The sequence below is a fragment of the Astatotilapia calliptera genome, chromosome 7 (assembly GCF_964374335.1).
Source record: "Astatotilapia calliptera chromosome 7, fAstCal68.1, whole genome shotgun sequence".
Taxonomy (NCBI): Eukaryota; Metazoa; Chordata; class Actinopteri; order Cichliformes; family Cichlidae; genus Astatotilapia; species Astatotilapia calliptera.
In genome coordinates, this window is record NC_137428.1 from 26,386,556 (window position 1) to 26,407,040 (window position 20,485).

At 40.4% G+C, this 20,485-nt stretch overlaps 2 protein-coding genes across 3 annotated transcripts in view; one reads left to right on the forward strand and one right to left on the reverse strand.

Annotated features, from left to right (window-relative positions):
- The window catches only part of nt5c2l1 (5'-nucleotidase, cytosolic II, like 1), a 39,265-nt gene extending 21,013 nt beyond the window's left edge, over positions 1 to 18,252 (forward strand). The window contains exon 19 of the mRNA XM_080304321.1: positions 14,885 to 18,252. The gene's annotated coding sequence lies outside the window, so the exon portion shown is untranslated. The remainder of the gene's footprint in view (positions 1 to 14,884) is intronic.
- Positions 5,552 to 20,485, reverse strand: part of sppl3 (signal peptide peptidase 3) — a 41,640-nt gene continuing 26,706 nt past the window's right edge. For both annotated transcript variants that reach the window (XM_026173990.2, XM_080304322.1), the window contains 9 exons: positions 17,245 to 17,336; positions 16,941 to 17,060; positions 16,638 to 16,716; positions 15,543 to 15,655; positions 14,914 to 15,020; positions 11,730 to 11,893; positions 10,029 to 10,219; positions 9,760 to 9,869; positions 5,552 to 8,673 (listed from right to left, as the gene is read on the reverse strand). In XM_026173990.2, coding sequence (XP_026029775.1) covers positions 8,602 to 8,673; positions 9,760 to 9,869; positions 10,029 to 10,219; positions 11,730 to 11,893; positions 14,914 to 15,020; positions 15,543 to 15,655; positions 16,638 to 16,716; positions 16,941 to 17,060; positions 17,245 to 17,336 — 1,048 coding nt within the window. In that variant the 3' untranslated portion in view covers positions 5,552 to 8,601. The remainder of the gene's footprint in view (positions 8,674 to 9,759; positions 9,870 to 10,028; positions 10,220 to 11,729; positions 11,894 to 14,913; positions 15,021 to 15,542; positions 15,656 to 16,637; positions 16,717 to 16,940; positions 17,061 to 17,244; positions 17,337 to 20,485) is intronic.

Sequence of the window (20,485 nt, forward strand, 5' to 3'; positions counted from 1 at the left end):
AAAGCACAACAGCAAAGGAGCCCACGATCCATCTTCACTTACACTTCATCACTTCAGCTCTGTGCCGCGGTTTTACCTGAGAAATGTAATCACAAATGTTGATGGCTCGTTATCTGATGACCCAAAAGTTCACAGGGCAGGACACGTGAAAGAATAAGTCACAAGGCGGCACATTTTCCCCTCTTCTTTATCTTTAACCCTGATTTTGTGTTTTAAGAGCTTTAAGGAGCTCAGAAGCATTCCTGGAATTTTGTTTTACCACCTTGACACCTCATGGCTGTTCAAAAATATGTTTTTGTTCTAAACATGATTTTTCTAATTAGTTATATGTTTTGGGAAATAGCTGTAGGCAGCAGCTTTAATACACAATTTAATATGAAAGATTTTCACGTGCCCTGTATCTGTGATAAATATGTAGCTTTTCCATTACTGGAGTTTTAAAAGCCTTTAATAGCCAGTTATATGTCTCATAAGTAAAGTCAGAATCTACAGCAGTGTGTACATTTGTCTGGAACCTACCTTTGTGTTTAAAGAAAGCTCACATTTTTAATACATTTCCATATCATATATAACATTTGAACTATATCTTTAGTAAGTGTAATCACAATACTTTTCGTTTTGCTCTTCAGTTCACCTCAAAAATGTTCTCCATATATCCATGTAATGGCAATAACTTTGATATTTAGTGGAAGGAAATAGTGAATAAACATTGCGCATGCACATGTATTAAGTCGCTCAAAGGTTTAATTGCACCTTTCGTACTCTTACGGTCAGAGACTCCCTCGCCTTCACTATACTTTTGTTTTACGTGTAATTCGTTTGTTAAAAAATAGACAAAGCACACAATAAATAAAGTTGGTGAATAGAAATTTGACTGAAGGCAGAACCATCATTTTTTTCTCTGATAGAGATCATGATAACGTCGTTAATGTAATAATTTACATTAACGACTCAGCTTCAGGAATCAAAAAGACAAAATTGGATACTGAGACCTACAAACCTTACAAAAAATGTTCTTATAGCTGGTCACAACTACATTATCATGCACCACAAACCAGTGATCAAAGGTTTATGGCGGTCTTCTAAAAGTTAGGGTGAGGGTTATTAAAGTTAGTAAAGTTGGTAGTTTTTAAAAAAGACGAGTGGAGTTTATGAAGAAGTAAAGAGGATATCAAAAATAAACAAAATGCCTTTCAGTGCTCGACTAAAAATTATAGAAACTGTTCACCAGTCTACTATGAATCATGTCAGCGCAGGTTAATAATTTGTGATTTTGCTTGTTGACACATGTTCTGTTTGTATTTATACAGCTCAGTGTCACAAATTTGCCACAAGGGGCTCAATCTGTCCCCTCTACCCAGAGACTCCCAGCCCCCCTTGGAATAAATAACGGGGAAAAAACTCAAAAGCATCAGTAATAATTTTATTGTCATCATATTAACCCAACAGCTGAGCTGTAGTGGTAGCAGGGAGTGGAAGCACCAAACAGCCTTCAGCTTCCACAGACCTTCATGCCTCCATTCAACAGCACCCTCCATTAAATCAATTAGTCATGAGGATCACTGCAGAAACTTACTGAAGCTCAAAACCTGCGGGTGGGAGACATCGATTCCTCTCCTACCACCAACAAACAACAAACCTCGTCCATAACTCACAGCGAAGGCTACGTCAGGCTTGTTCCCCCCCCCCCCCCCCCCCCCCCCTCACTTCCACCGGGCGAGTGCAGGAGCAGAGTCCAAAGGATGAAAAAACTCAACCCCATTAGCTGAACTTCAGAGGAATTCCTCACTTTACATACGGAATGCACATTAGGTCAAAGGGCAAAGGGCCAGAGGGGAATCCACCCCCGCCCAGGCAGGCAGGCAGGCCTTATTTAAACAAGCCAGGAATGCCTGGTTTGAGGAGAGGAGAAGAAGGAGAAGAAGAAGGGGAAGGAACCTCTATGCCATTAAAATGAGTTAAGGGGCCACTGCCAATGAATACCAGCACTTTTTAAATTACCCGCACTGGATGAGTTCATCTGCTACTGACTCTGAAATTTATTATGAGCTTTCCCTCATTAGATGTTTACTGCTTAGATGAGTCTTCCTGTAATGATAGGTGAAATTACTATGTGTGCTCAGATGTGCCGTGCAGACTGAGGAAGTGCAATCAACCTCTGAAACAGAGAAGCTCTGAAGATGGACAATGAATACATATAGACTTTATACTCAGTTTAATATACATACTGACAGTGTTGCGTAGATTAATATAGGCTTGTTGTTGTTTTTTATTAGTTAAGCCCAATCAAATCTGTTTTTCGTGACTTTTGCATTGTTTTTTAAAACTCTTGTGCAGAATTCATCCAAATATTTTTGATATTATTGGAAAACCTTTCATATGAATTGTGTTTGGCACTCCTTAAGACACACCAGCGAGGCTTATATCCACATTTGTCTCTATTTCATGTGCAGCTTTCACACTTAGTACTAGACAAATATCCTGAAAGTTCATTGGATTTTATTGATCTTCTGTCCCCATAAATTAAAACAAAGGATTGATTCCTACAGCAGTTGCTGGCTAATTGGGACTGTGTCTTGATCTGCATGTCTCTAATTTTAGGATCAAAAGGAGAGAGCGGTACGAGCGCCTCTAAATACAAAACCCTGCATTCCAGGCAAGGGCCAGCTTCCCGAGTTTTAGGACCATCTCGCCAAAATATCTTACAAATGACATGCTACAATCCCCATGACTGTGGTGGAATTCTGTCCACTTCAGGGCTTCAAAGCTGTGCAGGAATCGTGGATTGCTCTGGCCAATAGGTGGAGGGGGATGGACCCTGCCTGCTTTGACCTCAGAGACCTTCCCCCCCAAAAAACCTCCCCCAGCCACGCATTCAGTGTCCTGGCCTTCATTCACCCCCTCACCATCCACACCATCCACCTATCCACCGAGCCAGTCAATCAGTCAGTCAGTGGGTCGGCCTGTTCATCTGTATGGCAGTTTGAAGGTCTTCTGGGTGTCTTTAAGCAATGACGAGCACTCAATATGGAGCCGTTTCTTTTAGCACGAAACCTCAGCCAAATGTTACACCAGCATCTTTTCATTAAACTGGTCCCTGCTAGAGTAAATTGGCTTCCTCTCCATAAACGTTGGAGCTCAATCCTGACCCTGCTCGTACTCAAATATTTTAGCGCTGATCTGCCACAGCAGATCAGACAAAATGCCTCACATCCACTACAGACACAAGCACGGAGTGAAGATCTCAACATTATTGTAAACTCTTGACTCAGCGTCTTTGGTCTGTCATTGAGGCAGCCATTTCCCCCCATTAAGATCTCCCTACAGAGCCCTGCAGGAACCAATTACTGTACTTTGATGAGAGCACACCTTTCATTTCTGTTAACTGCTTAATCAAGGGATGATTTCTCTCTTTGATTGTTTGATTCTGCAGCTTTCTGCTTCTCCCAATGTAGCCTGGCTGTGAAAATGTGAACTGTAAACGCTGCGGCTCATCTGCGTGTTGATACATTGGGTGAAAGCTGCTCATATACAATGGAAAACAAGCTTATAACATCGGCCAATAAGTGAAAATACACACGCTGAGTTTAGGAGTAAAAACCTTTCATAACTGACTGGTGTCATAGGGTTTTCAGATATTTGTGCTCTGCTGCCATCTGCTGGGGGATGTTCATGTTGCAGAGAATTATGCAACTGATAGTTAATGGAAAATTTCATTTTCGATAGGAAGATATGGGGTCGATTCTGTAGCTGCATATGAAAACCGCCAGAATCTATCACCAGTGCATGCATTCTGCCTTAAAAATGGCTTGAAATTTCTGTTTCTAGGCTGACAATATATTTTTCTTTATTTTTATCTAACGTAAATGGGAAAACCTGTAATTTTTTTTTTTTTTTTTTTTTTTAGGTTTGTTAGCTAAAGTATTTCTCCAAAGTGTACATCATAAAATAGAAATCATAATCCACTATTCTTACTGTGAGCAGTTTCACACGGGAACTATTTTCTTTCTACCAATTTACACCTGCAAACCACATCACTGCGCCCATAGGGTGCGCATAAACGCGAGCAGAGGCTTGGGTGAAGACTCCGGCACACATTATATGTGGTATATTACTTTGACCAAAACTCTAGCTGGCTTCTGTTCTGCCAGTGGACCTTGTGGATATTACAGGATGCTGACACAGACGTTTCCTCCAGTGGTTTCTTTTAAACGCCGTATATTGGAATTCAGCGGGGGGTGACTTCAAAAACAGTCTTTTCTTTGCTCGATATCTGTTACCTTTACTTGGTTGTACTGCTGATGCCTTCATCACCCATCTCTGGTGTGAGTTGATGATTTACACCACAGAGCTGATGAAAAGTGTGACACCCATTATTTAGTCAATATTAGCATGTCATGTAAAATTGTTGCATAGGAAAACGTTTATTACGCTCACCTGCTATTTTATTAGGCACACCTGTATAACTGTCCCAATCAGTTAATAAAATGGCAGCAATTCAGTGGATTTACTCATTGCCAAGATCACTTGCTGGAGTTCAAATTGTCGCATCAGAAATGGAGAAGAAGGGTGATTTAAGTAACTTTTGAACTTTCTATGAGGCAAGTGTGAGTATTTTAGAAAACTGTTGATCTACTGAGGTTTTCCCGCACAACCATCTCTGGAGTTTACAGAGAATGGTCTGAAAAGGAGAAAATATCCAGTGAGCTGCAGCTTTCTGAGACAAAATGCTTTATTATCAGAGGTCAGAGGAGAATAGCAAGACTGCTTCAGGCTGATAGGAAGGAAACAGCAACTCAAATAACTGTTCAGTACAATTGAAGTATGCAGAAGAGCCTCTCTGAATGGACAACACGTCGAACCTTGAAGGTGATGGACTACAGCCATAGAAGACCACGCTGGGTAGCACTCCAGTTAGCTGAGAGCAGGAAACCGAAGCTACAATTAAGGCTCGCATGAAGAACAGGACAGTATTGGAAAACCTTCACCTGGTTTGATGAGTCTCAATTTCTTCTGCAACTTTCTGACTGTAGGATCAGAATTTGGGATATGAATACATCCTGCCTTGCATCAAAAGTTCAAACTGGTGGTGGTGTAATAGTGTGGGAGATTTTCTTGCAACCCTCGGAGCGCCTTAGTACCAGCCGAGCATCATTTAACCACCACCACTTACCTGAGGTATTGGTGGTGACCGTGTTTATCCCACTAGGATCAGTGCACTGATCTTCTGATGGTTGCTTCCAGGAGGATAACACACCCATTCACAATGTTCAGATCACCTCAGTGTTTCATAACTTGGCAATGAGTTCACTGTACTGAATGACCTCCAATGAAGCACATTTGGGATGAAATGAGATTTGCCTCATGGATGTGCAAAAACTGTAATGCTTTCATGTCAAAAAGGACCAACCCTGTATTTAACGTGTGCCTAATCAAGTGCTACCAAAGTCGAAGCACAACCTTTTTTTCCCCCCCCTTCTTCAATGGCACTACCGATCATGTATGACAAACCAACACAGGAGATGGACCCAAAGAAAGAGATGCACTCGTGTTACAGTTAGAGTCATGTTTATTTACAGCAGAATCCTGAATGAGGGGGGAGAGGAGCAAAGGGGGCGGGGAAGAGGGGTTAAAAGGAGACAAAGTGTTTTTAGATCAAGCGCTTCAGGATTCATGTTTCACTACACAGTTCTTAATTTATTTTATTCACCATTTTTCTATACAGAATCCATTCAGCCGTAATATCAACTCAACCGACAGAGCTCGTGTGCTCTGCTGGAGGGGAAGAGAGATGGAAAGAAAAAAAACAAAGAAAAAGAAAAAACCTAAAGCACTAAACTAAAAATACAGAGGGGCTAAAAAGAAAACAAATTTCAATAAAAAAAACAAAACAAAAAACCCCCCAAGATCATTAGTTATGCATATATTCACATATACATACACACACACACACGGGTATGTATATGTGTATATAAATCTATATATTTTCTGCCTTGTCCATGAAGAGGTGAAGGGGGGGGTGTAGATCCATGATGTCAGTTATGACGACTGCAATGAGCAAACTGCCAGAAATCCCGAAGCAGACAGTACTCAGGTCAAAACTTTCAGTCAGAGCTGACCAATCAAAGTCCTTCTGACCTGCAGCCTTTGTACTACCCACTGACAGGAGTTCATAGGTCCAATGTCTCCGTGTTGGCCAGCAGAGCTCAGCACTGCAGTAGCCCTGTTTAATGCAGTCTGAGAAATGATACACTGTACACTTAACATGCACGGCCAGGTAGCATAAAAAAGTAAAAAAAAAAAAAAAAAAAGAATAAAAAGAAAACACAAAACAAAACACCACCCCAAACCCAAAAAGCCAGCAAAATGCATCCAGACATCTTCAATCACACACTTTCCAGTATACATTAGATATTAACTGACAAGCACCACAAAACAGTGGAAAGACCAAAAGAAAAAGAAAAAACAAAACAAAAAAAAACATCAGTTAATGGTGACAGTAAAAACATCCTGTGGGTTAGCTTCAACCTCAATTATTTCACTGATTTCTGAATGGTGTGACTGATTCATGACTCAGCTCAATGGATTCAAACAGGTCCAAACACACACGCATACACATTCACCATCCATCCACAAAACCTTTAATCTGTAGCTACTTTAATCTCAGTAAGCCTTCATATCCAATGACCCTCCTCTGCAGCAGGCTTCGATTTCAAACTCTCACAATAGTCAGGTTTTCATCGACTGAGGTCAAACACTGACATTTACAGAGTTCAGATCAGATGTTTCGTTTGATTTGTTCTTTTTGTGGTTTGTTGTTGATTTTTCCTTTCCTCCTTTTTTTTTTTTTTGCCAAAACACAAAAAGACTTGTGTATTCTGGAAAGAAGTGTATTTTCAAGGTCATATATAAAAGGTGCAAATTTGGGATGTGCAAAATCACTGAAACATGTAGTTTCAGGATAAAAGTAACGTAGCATACCTTCAAGTTACTTCAACATTCATTTATTTGAAACAAACAAAAAACAACACTTTTTACATTTCCACCTGTCCGAAGAAAAAATGACCTCTGGTGAGTTCTGTGTAAAAGTTCATGCAAGTTTTGATTGAACATCCAGCTCAATGCAAACCTGACTATTGTCGCTGTTTCTAAACTTCAGTGTTCGTGATTTCAAATTAAAACCCATGTAAAACAACCATTCACTCATTTGTTCTGCTCTCTCTCTCTCTCTCTCTGTCTCACACACACACACACACACTTTAACACTAGAACAGGAAACTAACTTTGCAATTGATCAGTAACAAAGGAAATTGTTTTTTTGTTTGTTTTGTTTTTTAAACCGCGCACGCACGCACACACACACACACACACACACACACACACACACAAAAATCCATCTGTTGATTCTATTGGACAAGTCGACAAACATTTAGAAAACTGTCTCCAATAGATGGACGCTTGCTTGTCGACGCAGCTGGCAGTCAAAATTCACCAAAAATTCGGCTGTTGGCTGGCGTCAGTTTCCCACCCTGTTCAACATGCTCCCAAACACAAATACAAACTCAAGATACTGCAAATACATGTGTACACATATATACAAATAGAAGCGCCCCCCACCCGCCGATGCTGGGGGGAGGAGGCAGCTTAACAATTTATAATGCATCATTTCTGTATATGCCAAGAATAAAACTTTTCTAAATAAAATACATAGTTATCTGTGAGGGTGGGGAATGAGGACAGCAGATGAACAGAGAGGAGGAGCTCGCGGGGAGTGTCAGAGGAGAGCATGAGCGCCGAGGAGAAGCCATTATGGAGCGATGGTGGAACAGATGGGAGAAAGCTAAGGTGAACGAGGGCAGACGGATGGAAGGGGAAGACTCTTCTCCTTTACGGTGTCGCTGCTCGTGGGCATTCTCCTGTGCCGCTGCAATACTCCACCTCAACTCCATTTTTTTTCAGTTGTTCCATAATAATAATAATAATAACAACAATATTAATAATAATGACCACGACAATGCTAAAAAAATATATATAAACCCCTGCTATGTCTCACAACTGCAAGTCCACAAAAAGGGGGGAGGGGAGGCCTTGCCCTCGAGTTCATCTGAGTCATAGACAAAGAGATGCAGAGGAAATTAAAGACGTAGAAAAAGGAGGAAACTGCAGACAGAGAAGAGGCCTGACGAATGAGACGAGGCCATGTGAGGGAAGTGGCAAATGAGACCAACTATACACGTGTGAAAAAGGAGGGGGGATGGGGGGGGGGGCAGAACAAAAACAGCATGGGCAGGATGTGCTGTAGTGAAGAGGAAATAAACAGCAGAGAGGAAGCAGAGATGAAACAGGGAGGATATAGGGACCAAAGATGAGTTGTGTCGGGGCGTTGTGATCCACACACTGGTGTCCCTTCGGAGGGTTTTCTCAGAAGATTGGTGGAAAGCATGAACGAGTGATGACAACATGGCCTCACTGTGAGTGTGCCCTCTCTCCTTCCCTCGAATTAAGGGAGAAAAAAAAACAAACCAACAACAACAACAAAAAAAAAAAAAAACAAAAAAAAAAAAAGAACTTCTCCGTGCTGGTCGCTTGTCCCAAGTTGTATCATACCTCTAGGAAGCGAGAGCTGCTAGACTTAGTGTGGAAAGGCTCAGACCACATGCGCCGCAAATCCCCCTGTGGGCCACAAACACCAAGACAAACACAAGTTACGAGTCTTTAAGCGAATCACTCAAATGTCAGTAGATTGCAGACAGCAGTCAACCGAATTCTGTTTTCTTACCCCTCCCAATTCAACTGCGTAAGCTACGGTGGCCCCTGTAGGACAAACAACTCTCGCTGCTGTTCATCCCTCTGTTTACCTCAGGTGTCAATATGCCAGGTGTCCACCTCTATGTAGGAGGAGGCTGTAAAACTTTGTGAAAGTAGTCTGATACGAGGCAACGACTCAGTGAAGCTCACTTCTGTCTCATGAAAGTGATACTGAGGTGAGTTATCGAGCGTATCCTGAACCTTTCTGTCAGTAAGCGCTGCCGTTTTTGCAGGGTTAGGTCAACATACCTAAAAGACTATCGGCAGGATGGCGATGTCCATCTCAAACACTGTATTATTCAAGATGGCAGGCCAACATGGTGGCTTCCACAAAGTGGCGCCTGCTTCTATGCTGTTGTTGTTTTTTTTAAATGGACAAATTTTAAGTTTAAGAGTATGCATTAGTTTGTTGGAACACACACACACACACACACACACACACACACACACACACACACACACACACACACACACACACACACACACACACACACACACACACACACACACACACACACACACACACACACACACACACACACACACACACACACGAGTATGAGGAGTTTTTTCTGTTAAATAAACCCTGACTGAACCTTTAAATACACAAGTATGAGTTTCTTGTTGAAGTCAGATGAATGTGCGTTGAAAAAGCATGCTGACATTTTATCACTGTCTTCTGATTTTCCTTAGTTTAAAGTCCCAGTAACCAGTTTATTAAACAACATGGGCAAGCCTTTAGCACTTTCGAAGAAAATGTTACCATTTATAGAAATTGAGTGCAGTTTATAGTTTCACTTAACAATTAGATTCACACTTCTCTAAAAGCAGCACAAAGCAAAGAGCTTATTTTTTTCCCCCCACACGTAGTCTTTCTTTCTTTCTTTTGTTATTTCTAAATCAGAACTGCAACAGCTAGATTTTTGCCACAGTCCATGGCTGTTATTATACCTTCAGGTAGGCCATGGTGAGCAGAGGCAGCAGGGTGAAGGGCACCAGGTAGAGCAGAGCGGGCTGTGCAGCACGATGGATCCTGGAGGCCACGGTGGCAGTCAGCAGTCCTGAGGAAACATCAACAACATGTCAGAAATGTCACAAATACTTAAGACAAAACATTTTGAAAGGTCACAGCTTTAAAAAAAACAAAACAAAAATTCACCACTGCCTAACACTGAGACAATATAACCTTGACCTTATCCATCCCTTCATTGATTGCTTACCTACAAAGTATCCGATGAGAGTGCAGTGGAAATAGGAGACGCGCTGCATGCGTCCAGACATGTTACCGGGCCCTGGGACTTCCCCGGTCGCTTGCTTCTTGTAGTTATCATAACGCAGGACAAAGCATAACAGCAGCCCTGGCATCACGATGTCTCCTATTCCCAGCATCGAGAAGTGACTTCCTGTGGAACTGCGCAGGAGCAAAGAGCAAAAAAGAAGAAATGATGGCAAATCAATTCCTGTGTCTTTTATTTCCATTTCATCACTACTTGGCTAAAGCCAACACAAGGTCCTGAGCAAATATCAGACTGAAATCGGCCAAAAGTCAGTCACCATGGTAGCCGCACTGTGGTTACTACGATCACTGAAACAGAAAAGGAACTGACAGCTTTAGGTGTCAGCTTCAGCTGTATTATGTTAACTGCAGCTCTGTTAGTGCTACTAACACACTCATTTTTAAAGGGGCCCTAGAACTGCTTATTACCAGCTATTATTTATAATAATAATAATAATAATAATAATAATCTTTATTTAACTTATAATTCAACCTACACCTGGAAGGCACTTGTGGCTCCTCTACCTTTAAGCCTAGTTTCTTCTGACCTGCTGCGCTGGAGACCATGGACCATATTAAGTATATCTCCTCTCTGACATAATACAAGAGTCAAAAAACTGTCCAAAATGGAGCACTTAATGCAGTCTGAGGCTTGAGCTTCACTTGATTTTACCTCAGTAAAGAAAGTTATGCAGAGTAAGATAGAATATGTGATTGGTTTAGTTTGCTAGCAGGATCATGCAACAAAATTATAGCTGGAGATGATTAACCTCTGGCATTGGTCCAAATCTGGGTTTAGATTCGGTTTCCAAGTTTCCATTTGTAAGGACTGTTTACCATTGCAAGACGGGGCAAAAAATTTCACATCATATCCTGAAAAATATGCAATTCTGAAAATAAATAAATAAATAAATAAATAAAAAATAAAAAGGAAAAGGAAAAACATCAAACTAATATTGATCCAGGGACTCGATTCATGCAATTCAATCCTTTAATGGAGGTATAGAGAATCAGCAAGGTCATGTTTGCAACTCATTCTATGGCAGGAAATAAAACATTAACAGCTGTTTTCTCACTTAATCAATATAACTCCAAAGCAGAGTACGAGGAAAACATAACATATCAAACCTTTCTGAAGCACAAGCACGTGTTTTGTCTGACGGTGTCTAAGTTCATGTTTAGGTTGTCATCCAACACAAAGAATACATACTCATTGTGACAAAGGGACAAAAACAAACAAACAAACAAACCCCACAAACTGGTATACTAATTCACTGACAGTTTCAGCTATTAGGATGTACCCTTTAGCATTAATCTTGAGGCAGATCTTAAGAGGTAGTTAAAATGTTTGTCCTTTGTTTCCTGAAGGTGTTGTAAATTTGTTGGCGACACCAACAGCCGCGAGATAACAATACTTTAGGATTCACCTCGTGGGACCTGAAAGATGTCTTTTCAAGGGTCGGTAACATTTAGCAAACTTAAATGTCAAAAAGCTGAGCGGTGTGATGAAGTGAGCATCAGTGACTGAATAAAGGTCACACATCATGCACACGCAGAGGCTGATCACAAGCAAACGACTCGGTGATCCCAAATGAATGTGTACCAAGCACACACTGCACTGCTTTATGATTGAGAGCAGCATTACCTGGGAAAGACGAGTTTGCCGGGCAAGGAGAGGCGGGGTACGTCACGGCCCATCCCCGGCCCCAAATGGAGCTTCCTGGACAGAACATCTATGGGATTTTCAGCAGGCTGAGTGGCTACTTTGACCATCACATTACTATTGAAGATGTATGCTGAGAAAAACACCTGGAAAGAAAGAGAGCCGGCTGTTAATACTTATCAGGCTTCACCACAACCCAAAGTGACTGTTGCGACTTTTCTCATAAAACTCAAAACACAATGTTTATGGCATGAAAAGCAAGAAAATCCCACTTAAAAGAAGATGGCTGCAGCCAGTTTGATATTAAGTAACACGGAAATTCCACAGCAGGGACGGCTTATAAATTTGTCAATGCCCAAGTTTTGATAAGAGGCACCATCAGTATTTATGCACTTTTAATTCACTCTGACAGAGCAACTCATAACAGCTCTTTAATAAAGACAAAGCTACCGGTCTCAGGAGATTATGTCTGACTACTGTGTGTTTGCATTATGTGCTCTTCAGTCATAGCTGACAGGGCAGACTCTTCAAGAGCGTGTGCTCACTTTGATGTATTTAATGGAAATTCTACTGAATGCCATAAATGAAATGTATATGGCACTCAGCTTTCCTTACCCTTTTACCCATGTGAATTTAAAATTTCTATAAATCTGAAGGAAAGCGGCATGTTTGTTTGCAAAGCTGCTGCTGTACTGCTTTCCGATTCTGGTGCTTATGGCATTTGTCAAATTCAAAGGCAACTGACTTGGCTTTAAATTAGGGTAACACTCAATACTGGTGTAAAAATGTCTGTACTTAGCGCAAAATACAATTGACCATTTTTAAGCACTTTTCAAAATGCTGGTTGTTCTGGGAAAAGCAAACGGCTTCATCAGTGGACAGCAGACATGCACATTTAACCCATTCCTTAGTGCTTTACAAAATAAAATCAACAAAAAATTTTATTTTGTAAAAAAAAAAAAAAAAAAAAAAAAAAAATCATAGGGCTGTCATCAAGTTAATTTTGAATTCTTCCTGAACATGAACTGGGGGCTGGAGCCTATCCCAGCTACTACAGGGCGAGAGGCGGGGTACAGGTCACCAGCTCTTTGCAGGGCTAACACATAGAGACAGACAACCAGTCACACTTACATGGGCAATTTAGATTCACCAGTTTGCCTAAATAGCCTCACCTTTAGACTATGGGAGGAAGCCGGAGTATCTGGAGAGAACCCATGCAAACAGGGGGAGAACATGCAAACTCCACACAGAGAGGCTTCGAACAGGTGGTTGAATTGAACTCATGACCTTCTTGCTGTGAAGCAACAGTGCTAATCACCGTGCCACTGTGCTGCCACAATCTCAGATATTGACCGATATTTTTCTTCCAGGTAGACGAAACAAACAGATTTCATAACATGGATGAAGGTTGTTTTTTCTGTCCCTTCCTTTTCATTTAAAGCCATATACTGACAGATTGAAACATTTTTAATAGTGGTCCTCCAATAAACTGGCCAGGTTCTCTTCTTATATATACACCGAATGTCACCCAAGTATACAACTACGTCCATAAGTATTTCGATCATAAGACACTTGTTTGTAAGTTCTGTCTTTGCATACCAGAGGTGTAGTTTAATAAGTTTTAATTCAAGAGATTTTAATAAGTGCTGCATCGTCTGTTTAGGAATCACTGCCAGTTTCATACGCATATATATATTTTTATGTATATATGTCTTGACTCTTTTTCTCATTGCTGAAGCCACAACTGCAGATGTCTTTGATAGACAACTGTCTAATATAAAATATGGATGCAGCTACCGGGTCAGAAAAATGAAGCCAGTGCAGACGTGGGAAGTGTCTTAATCCTGGAATCTATCTGAAGGCGACTAGATAGTGATGGCTATAATTTCAAAAAGACTTCTGGTCCTATAGAGGTCTAAGGGAAAAAACTGCTTTCTGACTTTATGCCTGTATACACCTTCCTTGAGCTGAAGGGCTCAGTCAATCACTTCGGGTAATTTTGAACACGAAAATAAATAATTAAGAAAATTAAGCCTGTTATGTAAATCTTCGTCGTGGCTTGTTTCAACATAGAGGAATTTCTGTGGTATGAATCACAAGTCAATAGAAAATGAGCATGTGGCTTCACAGTCAGACTTGTCCTTGTCACTTTTGTGGGGGTTTTTTTACAATTAAGGAAGCGAGAGAGCAGAAATGCTCAACCTGAGGCTTCACAATCAGGACTTCAGAAATGAATGGGTGGCGTTATGACGGCACACTTTTAAAACAGTCTCTGCCATTATTAAAGTTGTTGTTCTGCTCTGGAGATCTGCTGTGAGCTGGAGGACAACATGAACCCACAGCAGGTAAAGGGCTGCTGCTGTGATGCTGTAGCTCATCTAGGTTGCTGAGCAGAACGAGTGGTCTAAGACAGTGGCGCTGAAGACCATCCACGAGATGAACTTACTGCAGAGACAGCTAAACATCGCTCTATTATTTATAGACACAAAACGTAAACCTTTTGTGCATGTAAACACAGATACACAACTATTTTTTTGTGTCTTAAAATATATTTTTTTCCTCTGTTTTGAGCAGCTCTAAGCAGTACTCAACACACTACCTACAAAATGGAAGAACTGTTTAACTGACCAGACATGGGGCTGTTGAAAGATGTGTAGCATTGTAAAATTAGAGGATATTAAACAAAGAAGAGAGACATACCAAAAGTCTGCCATAAAATGCTAGCAAGACTTAGATGCTTAAATGTCTTAGTGAATTAGTGATCTAGTGTTTCCTGGACTAGCACCCTCTGTAGCAAGATCACCTTCATGATTCATTTAACATGTTAATTCGATCAGTTTTGCTTTCTGCCAAATGAATTTTTAATTTTTCATGATTTATTTAATTTCTGCACAGCAGTCAATGCGATCAAGTTCTCCCCCAAACTCAATACTGTTCAATGTAAAGTGCCTCACTTAATCAGCAATGACAGACACCGGCCTGCAGGTTTGAGGAATAAATACAAAGCCTTTCATAATCGTGAATCATCATGTTTGTTTGTTTTTTGTTTATAAACAGAAATTTTCTCTTTGAATGTGTGCTTCATATATCGCAGTCTGTTTGCTGCGTCTCATGGAAGCTGCTTGTATGTGTTGCAGGTTTAATTTGGGTTGGGAGCATCTCTTACCCAGAAAACATCATAAATGAGCAGTCCTGACAGCAGCAGGCAAGACACCTTCAGACTGGGAAGTCGCACAAACGCTATCATGGCGACGCACAAGCCCATGGCTAAAGCTGAAAGGAGAGGACAACATATAATTTCACATTTTCAAAAGAAATGAATGAAAACATCAACACGATAAAGCTGTTCAAATTATTTTCCTACTTGAAATTGATTTTCTCAGGGCTGCATAACTGAAGATGAATACCAACATATACCTTTATATTGAGCTGGGAGTCTGTCATTACCTTTTTCAAAGTCCAGCGAACTGGAATGCCAGTTCATGGGTTAGTCATGTGGGTAAAATATAGAACCAATGACTAATATTTAGCATGTACTTTTCCACCATTAGGAGAAGTACTTCTTTTAAAACTATGAATCATTACAAGCTGAAGATGTTAAAATGCTTACTTTTAGCATGCTGTGTAGCAGGGCATGTTAAAACAACACCAAATCACACATTGCAGTTACATTTCTGAAACCTGACTACTTTGTGTTTAAATTTCATTGCTGCGGCTCTTATCTGTGGATTCTCATTCTGTTTGTAGTATGAACTGAAGCAACATTCATACAAAAGTTAAGGCAGAGCAACGTACCGTCCATGAGAAGCCAGTGTCCAGTCAGCACCCAGATGAGCACCAGCATAACAGAGAGTGAGAAAGACAGGAGCTCAGCCAGAGTGAAGCGCCCACAGCAACCAAACGAAATCCTGCAATGAGACAAAAAGACACAGAAGTGACCCACTTAAATCTCACAGAGCACTTTGGGGTAAAATGCAGTGCACAAAAACTTTTACAGGTGGATATATTTCTTAACTGAGGATCTGCTGCATATCGACTACTGTACAAAGAACTTATGTTTGAGACAACTGATGTTTGGATGAGTGAGAGTGGAAGGTAAGCCTGTAAACTGCTTTACAGATCAAGTTAACAGTAGTTATTTTGGTAAATAGCATGCAGGTGTCCATCTTTCAGCTAGGAGTTTTCCCTGGGGTGTGGCGCTGGCAGAGAAACCATTACATTGTGTGGGTTGTAGGGTGGAGCCTCAGTGGTTCAGGCTTGCTCTGGGGCATTCAGCTGATGCTTTGATGGGAGGGTGATGTCAGGAATTTTTGTCAAATGGCATGTGGAAAGCCGTTGCCATCATGACCATACTTTATTAAGTCTAAAGGGATTCTGGGTAGGTATGGAATTGTTTTGGGTGAGAGAAGCAGACAAAGATTTACTGAAAACTAGATATGGGGATTTGAATGTTTAAACAAAGTCGTTTTTATTTAAAGCAGTTTTTTCCGTGTCAGTTTATTGAGCAGATGAGCTCTCCTGGTGACTCTGTGTGAACTCCCCGGTGGAATAGAAGAGTTGATTATTCTAGATGTCTTAATCTAGAGACTATGCTGAACTTTTAAATGGAAATTATATGGAGCAAGGCAATGCAAGAGAATTTATTGAATTTTTACTACCTCCAAACATTCTAAATAAATTTCCCAGTGGTATTGAGCTTTGCATCTAGTTTCCGTTCTACTCTGTGAAATTAATGCAAAGCATTTCCATCACACCAGGAACAGCTGAGAGGACAAGGACATTTGATAAGCAGTAGTAAAAGAACTTTTTGAATACTTTGTGGAAGAAACGCAAAACACCACAGAGCAATTGAGCAGGAGCCAGAAAGACTATGAAACATGATTTTCTTACTTGTTCTGTGGGGAGCAGGGTCTGGTCAGATACTGGCACATTGGCAACAAAAGGAATGCAAATGCAATTGTTGCAAGAACTGAGGAGAGGAACAAAACACAGCAGTTAAATCCAAAGCCCAGTTCACCTCCGCTGCTTGTTCCAGTGGTTCCTGTCAGTTTAATGGGGCAGCTAATGTCTTCAGTTATAATAATCAATGCAGTAAAGATGTTTCCCCAGTGCGTAATTACACAACACTAACATAAAAGCTTTATAATAACTCCACAGCTTATTTTTTGTGGTATGTTCAAGACTGGTAGTTACCTGCAGTGCAGATGGTGAAGACCACCTGTACAGAGTCGAAGAAGAAAAACATGACTAGCAGAGACACTGAGGCTCCTATGGGCAGAAACAGGGCCTGTGTGGAGTCTATAGTCTGAATGCCTGAAAAGGAATTCAAACATTAATGTAAGATGGATTAAAATGCACAAAACAGAAATGGATATTATATATGACTTTAAAAACAACGGTACGAGCAGAGAATTTAATCATTCATAAGTTATTACCTGAAAATCCAAGAAAACGTTTAGCATGCACAGTTCAACTTTGCCCTGTATGTAATACTTACTGTTGTTTGTATTGTTGTTATTGAATGACCCCGTTGTTGAAGGGTTTCCATCCTTATCCTTGTCCTGGTTCTCACAATCCATGTTTAATGACCTGCACAAGGAAGGGAAAGAAAACCTATGTGTGATTCTGGCTTCCACAATTAGCTCCTCAAAGCATGTACATTAGTATGAGGTGAAGGGAGGTGAAAACGCAATCTCTGCAAATCAGATCTCATTGTGGATGCTCTAGCAGCTCAATTTCAGGGTCTTTTGCATGATAAGCACCTTGCAAAAGACCCTCACATTTAGCATGCAAGCTTTTAATTTTATTTCTTCATTTACTAGGCATAGGTTTTGTTTTTTGTTTTTTTAAATATTTGGTTTCTACATAAGCTGTGTATCTATTAAAGCAAAAAAGACAAGAGACCTGTACTGCCAAAAATGCATATTTTAATATTTCTTTGTCACATGTCAAACAGATAATCAATACTGAGTTTCTTCATATTGTGCAGGCCAAGTCTGCATACACAGGTCCAGTCTGATGACTTGCTAATAAAGAGTGTGGGCAGAAGAGTGTAAAGCTTGTGCCTGAAAAAGCACATCTTTTCTTTGAGTCAGAATGCCTGACTCACAAATCCCGTGACTGGAAACCTTGAGTTCAAAAAAATTTAATCCTTAAACATTAGCAAATTTAAACTTGATGCATGTTTTGAATTAATTATGCTTATCTACAGTAGCTTTTTTAAGTCATACTTTGATACCAATTTTCCATTCTGGTACTATAAGCCATACTACCAGAAGAGGGTGCAAACTGAAAATGTGGAGAAGCAGTGGAAATTACGTATGGATGCATGTTTATCTAAACAATTATAAGCAGACTTTATACCATTTATTGTTACACAGATAGAAAAATGCTCACTGGATATCTTTGAAAACTCGTTGCCTTCTCTAACCATCTTTTTTGCATTCTTTAACATCTATGGCACTTTTCATGTTAATAAAGTACAAGATTACTGTCACACTAGAGAGGCTGGGATCCTACAGTTCAAACCAGATTTGATTCAAAGACAAAACGAAAGTTTTAAAGACCAACAACACAGTAACCAAAAATAAAAAATCCTGATATCAGTTACTTAAAGGTGCCACTTGTGTTTGTGGTTGGGCTGAGGTTCTTTAGATAGTCTCGTCAACACCTGCAACAAGCTGATCTGAGATGCATGAGTAAGTCAAACTTGCTAATGTAAACCATCTTTTCAAACACACATGAAAATGTGGGAAATTCCAAAGTTTGGGAACATCAGTTACCACCAAGTCGCATTTCAAACACTTGAAGATCCTGCAAAAATAGTTTGAGGCCACTTATCACTTACAGTGGGATGCAAAAGTTTGGGCAACCTTAATAGTCATTATTTTCCTGTATAAATCATTGGTTGCTTCTGTAAATCCAATAAACTTTGTTTCACTTCTCAAATATCACTGTGTGTGTCTCCTATATCATATATTTAACTGACATTTTTTATCGTAAAAAAATTTATCACTTTTTGTTTCTAATTAAGATTTCACCTTAGCCAAGTTGGAATTTTTTTACATTTTGATTTATTTTTGTCATCGCTGCCAGAGATTTATACTGTGCAAAATCAAATGGCATGCCTCCCAACAGCAGCCGCCTCAGACTAGAATGAGCAGAGTGCAATAAGTTAATAATAATTAACTAACTAAATTTTGTCTGATGCTTTGCAAGCTGCTGTGCTTGCTGGAGTGATGGCTGAGTGGCAGTTTCATGGTATAATCACAGCTATATGAATGTTTAGTGTTTCAACCTTTTTTCAGTACCACAAAGTGTATAAAACATTTTAAGGTCATAAAAAGAGACAGAGACTCCCATAAGAGGCGTTCTCTGTTGTTTTTGGTTAGCTGTGATGCCCTATTTTAAGGAAAAAGTCCTTAAAAGTTAAAAGTCAGGCTAGCATTTCCATAGCAGAGCTGTGAACTAAGACTTTAAAACAAACTTATGTGGCACAAACTATCCTGTTATCAGGAAGAACACTCGATTGCCTCAAGTAACATGTTTCTGTGCCTTAGCTGGTTTCCTGATACTTTGTGTAAAGAAGCTGCCTGAGACACAACCACAGTGAAAGTTCAGCACAATTTTTTTTTTCTTTTTTTAAATTGAACAAAGTCAGACAGTAGACGAGTGCTGTATGTTTTTGACATATTCCTGGTCTCTTTGTGTAATGCAATGATGGACTCCATGTCGGATGTTAATGATGTCAGGTTACCTAGCTAGTAAATATTACCCAGCATGTGTGTAGCTTTGCAAATGTGCAGTTATTAGAGTTAAACTGTTTATTGTTCACAGATTATAGTGTGACTTATTGATTTCTATCATATAATTAGAAGTGTGAATAAGGCACCGGGCACACAGGAGCTAGAGTAGGATGTCTCGAGACCACTTTTACGTGGTCTTGGTCTTGTCTTGGTCTCGGATCCCTCGGTCTTGTCTTGGTCTCGCTCTCTCTGTCTTGCTGTCTCAGATCAACATAGTGGTTGGGAGATTTGGAGTCAACAGTATCCATGACACACAACGCAACGTTCGATAATCTGTCATGCGCAAAAGCATCAGCTCTAAGAGCCGTGCATAGAGAGTGCTTTGTAGTGAATCAGAGTCGACTCCCATTGAGCGAGAGCCGGCTCCTCAATTTCCTTTCACTGCTCAGCTCTCACACAGTGGCTCAGCTATGGTCCAATCCCTCCATATTGTGGCCAATCACATGCGAAGATATAGGATAATATCATTATGTGGAAAACAGAGGGTGAGAGACACGACAGTCAAGTGGAGCTTGTGTCTGTCCTCTCAGTAAGTGAGTGAGACAGTAGACAGCGGTGAGGAGGGCTGTGCAAGTGCATCGCAAAAACACATAAATATGCCTGACACCCATAAACGAAGCAGCATCTGGCTGCAGTTTAAAGACTTTTTTGTCTCGGTCTCGTTTCGACTTTGTCTTGGTCTTGATACCCTCTGGTCTTGGTTACAAGTCTAACAGGAGCCCATTCCCCCAGGCAACCACGGCTCTCTAGGGAAACATTAATATTCCCTGTGTGGTTGTGAGTAGTTGCTGGAGGTTGCTTGTTGTCACTAGGTAAATTTGGTCACAAAGGGTTATACAGTGCTAACTGAAAACCTTTGATTGCTTTGGTCACATAAAGACTGCCGCAGTCAACAGTAAAGCCCCTCAGGTACCCAGTATGGAGACAAATTTA